The 2,743-nt window shown below is 44.2% G+C and overlaps 1 protein-coding gene across 1 annotated transcript; it reads left to right on the top strand.

The window, feature by feature from the left end:
* Positions 1-1,287: 1,287 nt before the first annotated feature.
* Positions 1,288-2,360, top strand: LOC139342435 (tropomyosin-like). Its single transcript, XM_070979527.1, has 3 exons — positions 1,288-1,545; positions 1,786-2,004; positions 2,187-2,360. Exons 1-3 carry the CDS (start codon positions 1,288-1,290, stop codon positions 2,358-2,360), a joined length of 651 nt encoding a protein of 216 aa, XP_070835628.1.
* The last annotated feature ends 383 nt before the right edge of the window (positions 2,361-2,743 follow it).

Genomic DNA, 2,743 nt, shown 5'->3' with positions numbered 1-2,743 from the left:
CTGTTTCTTTAAACGGTGCTGACTCTTTTCTGAGCCGTCTTAAACGGCAGATTGTTCACCCTGAGGAAAGTTCAGTGGAAGCCACAGCAGTTATTCTATAACAGAGTCAAGTGACACACCCCTCTGTGATTCCTTGCAGTGGCCTACATAATCACATAACTTGATTTATGTGGGAATGGTTGTGGAAATCACGAATGAGACGTAGAAGGGAGAAATGCTCGTGTAACTCGTACCATGTACCCCTCAGTCATGATATTCTCTGTCATATATCATGTCAGTGGAACTCTTTGGTCAGGGTTTGGAAATCCAATTTACTGTGTGTTAAGTTTGCTTCTTTCACTGTGTGGGACTGAATCAACTTGTTCTGAGATCATTTGGTTGCATCAGAACCAAACTGAAGGCAAATGATGATGAAAGATAAAAACACGGGCAGAGAAGTGGCATCAAGTCTGTCTTTATCTACGGTACGCTATCACTGCTGACATCATTCAAATCTAAGGAAAATGTGAGGTCTCCTCAGCAGACATCCTACCCCACCTATTGATATCTCTGGCTGCTTAATACCCTCCTGCTTTACTGCAAACACAGCAGGTTTACAGCACCTCCTGTCGCCATGGGAGCACATGGCAGTGCTGCTGCACACCTGCACTCAAATTGAGCTTCCGTCCTGACGCCTGTCCCAACCCCACTCCCTCACTCTGTTGGATATTCACAATCCATAAATATGCTTATTTTCAAATTCTATTTATAGCTGTCAGTCATTTTACAAACCATCCCATTTGTTGAGGATTATGACCTCTGATGCTGATTTTAGTCTAATTGACCACTGCAGGGCTTCGGTCAGAAGTCACACGAGACATCAGTGGAATTTACGCTGTTTACTGTACAACTGTACGGCGATGCATGCTGGTATAATGCAGTTTCTGCAAATACATCACAGAAATAAAGGACGGAATTACCACTATGTGCTGCTTTAAAGTAAATACAGTAGGCTAAACAACCACTTCACAGCAAACAAACACATTTATCTCACTGTCAATCACTTAATATTCATGAATGCTGCTTTAGGTTTTAACCATGTAGCATACACATGTACACTGAAAGAAGTATGAAGGCTAACAGTCATACACTCAACTCACTCCAACTCAGTTAGCTTAAAGATGCTAACTCGCGATCATGCTAACGAGTGAAAACGGACATTTTAAAGAGTGCATCGGAACGGAAAATCAAGAAAATATCGATTAGCTGAGTGGCAACGTCAGAGACCTTTCATTCAAACTGAAGAACATGATGGAAGCCAACACCAGCCTTGAAAATGAGATCAAGGCATTGAAGGTTGAGCTCCTTGCTGAAAAGCAGTCCCATGCAGCTACTGAAGACAAACTTGAGAGGAGCACTCGAAGTCTGAAGGCTCAGCTTTCAGACAAAGACATTGGACAGCTTGACGCTGAAGATCTCGATCAGCTGACCAAGGCCATTTCAATCAAACTGGAGCACATAAAGGAAGTGAAGGACAGCCTTGAAAACGAGCTTAAGGCAGCGAAGGTGGAGCTCCTTGCTGAAAAGCACACAAAGGAAGCAAACGCCAGCCTTGAAAAGCAGATCAAGGCCTTGAATGCGGAGCTCCTTGCCGAAAAGCGCACGAGGGAAGCAAACGCCAGCCTTGAAAAGCAGATCAAGGCCTTGAATGCGGAGCTCCTTGCCGAAAAGCGCACGAGGGAAGCAAACGCCAGCCTTGAAAAGCAGATCAAGGTCTTGAAGGCGGAGCTCCTTGCTGAAAAGCAGTCCTGTGCAGCAGCTGTAGACAAACTTGAGACGAGCACTCGGAGTCTGAAGGCGCAGCTTTCAGACAAAGACGCTGCACGGCTTGAGGCTCTCTTAAGAGTAGAACAGTTGCAGAAAGACCTGATATTTCAGAGTGCTGAAGCTCACAAGCTCCAGAGGAAAGTGAGCAACATGGAGAAAGCTCTACAAAAAGAGACCGAAAAGGCAACGGAGAGCATGGTGAGATGCCAGGCTTCCCATCAAAGATCAAAGAAGAGGCCACAAAGATCAGAGTAGCTCTGGAAAACACAAAGAATCTGCTGAAGGCTGAACGCCACCGTCTAGAGCAGCAGAATACTTCCTGTCTGGCTCAAGTGGATGCGCAGAAACATGAGAATAATAGGCTCATGGCTGCTCTGCAGACTGTGCAACAGGTGTGGAAGAAGGAGAAGGAATTCCTCCTTCAGACCATCACTGGCCTCAAGCAGACGATGCAAGACAAGGAGCAGCAGTGGGAGTTGATGGAGAGCTCCATGAGGTTGCGAGTGGAAAAGCTCGAGAGCCAGGTCACCAAGAAGAAGAAGAAGTGGTGGTAGAGAATCTTCAAACAGCAGGCTCCAGAAGCTCAGAAGGACTGAGACTGAAATGTCTTCACTTTCCGCAGCAGCACAATCAGCTGCACTAATAATTACTAAACTGAATCAGGCTATAACCAAAAAATACAACAAAAGTAACAAAAATTGGATTAAATAAAATAAAAAGAATAAAAATCAAATCAAAATAAGCAGAAATAATGTTTGTTTGTTTGTTTGTGAGTCGGTTGATGAATTTTTAATTGTAAAACATTGGTGTAATGTTCAAAGCTTTGTTTGATTGAGATATGAAGGTGGTTTAAGAGTTTAAGGCCAAGCGGCTTCATTTGTGGTTACAGCAGAGAGACAAGAGCACAAAGCTGGTTGAAGGATTCAACTTCCTTCAC

Source organism: Chaetodon trifascialis, chromosome 14 (genome assembly GCF_039877785.1).
Source record: "Chaetodon trifascialis isolate fChaTrf1 chromosome 14, fChaTrf1.hap1, whole genome shotgun sequence".
NCBI classification, from domain to species: domain Eukaryota; kingdom Metazoa; phylum Chordata; class Actinopteri; order Chaetodontiformes; family Chaetodontidae; genus Chaetodon; species Chaetodon trifascialis.
The sequence above is the reverse complement of the archived record's forward strand: the minus strand, read 5'-3'. Positions and strand labels throughout refer to the sequence as shown.

Excerpts from the sequence above, each read along its gene's own strand:
- LOC139342435 (XM_070979527.1), top strand. The coding sequence starts at position 1,288 with ATGATGGAAGCCAACACCAGCCTTGAAAATGAGATCAAGGCATTGAAG. Across the intron at positions 1,546-1,785 it reads ACGAGCTTAAGGCAGCGAAG|TCCTGTGCAGCAGCTGTAGA; the intron begins GTGGAGCTCCTT and ends GCTGAAAAGCAG. Across the intron at positions 2,005-2,186 it reads AAAAGGCAACGGAGAGCATG|ACTGTGCAACAGGTGTGGAA; the intron begins GTGAGATGCCAG and ends GCTGCTCTGCAG.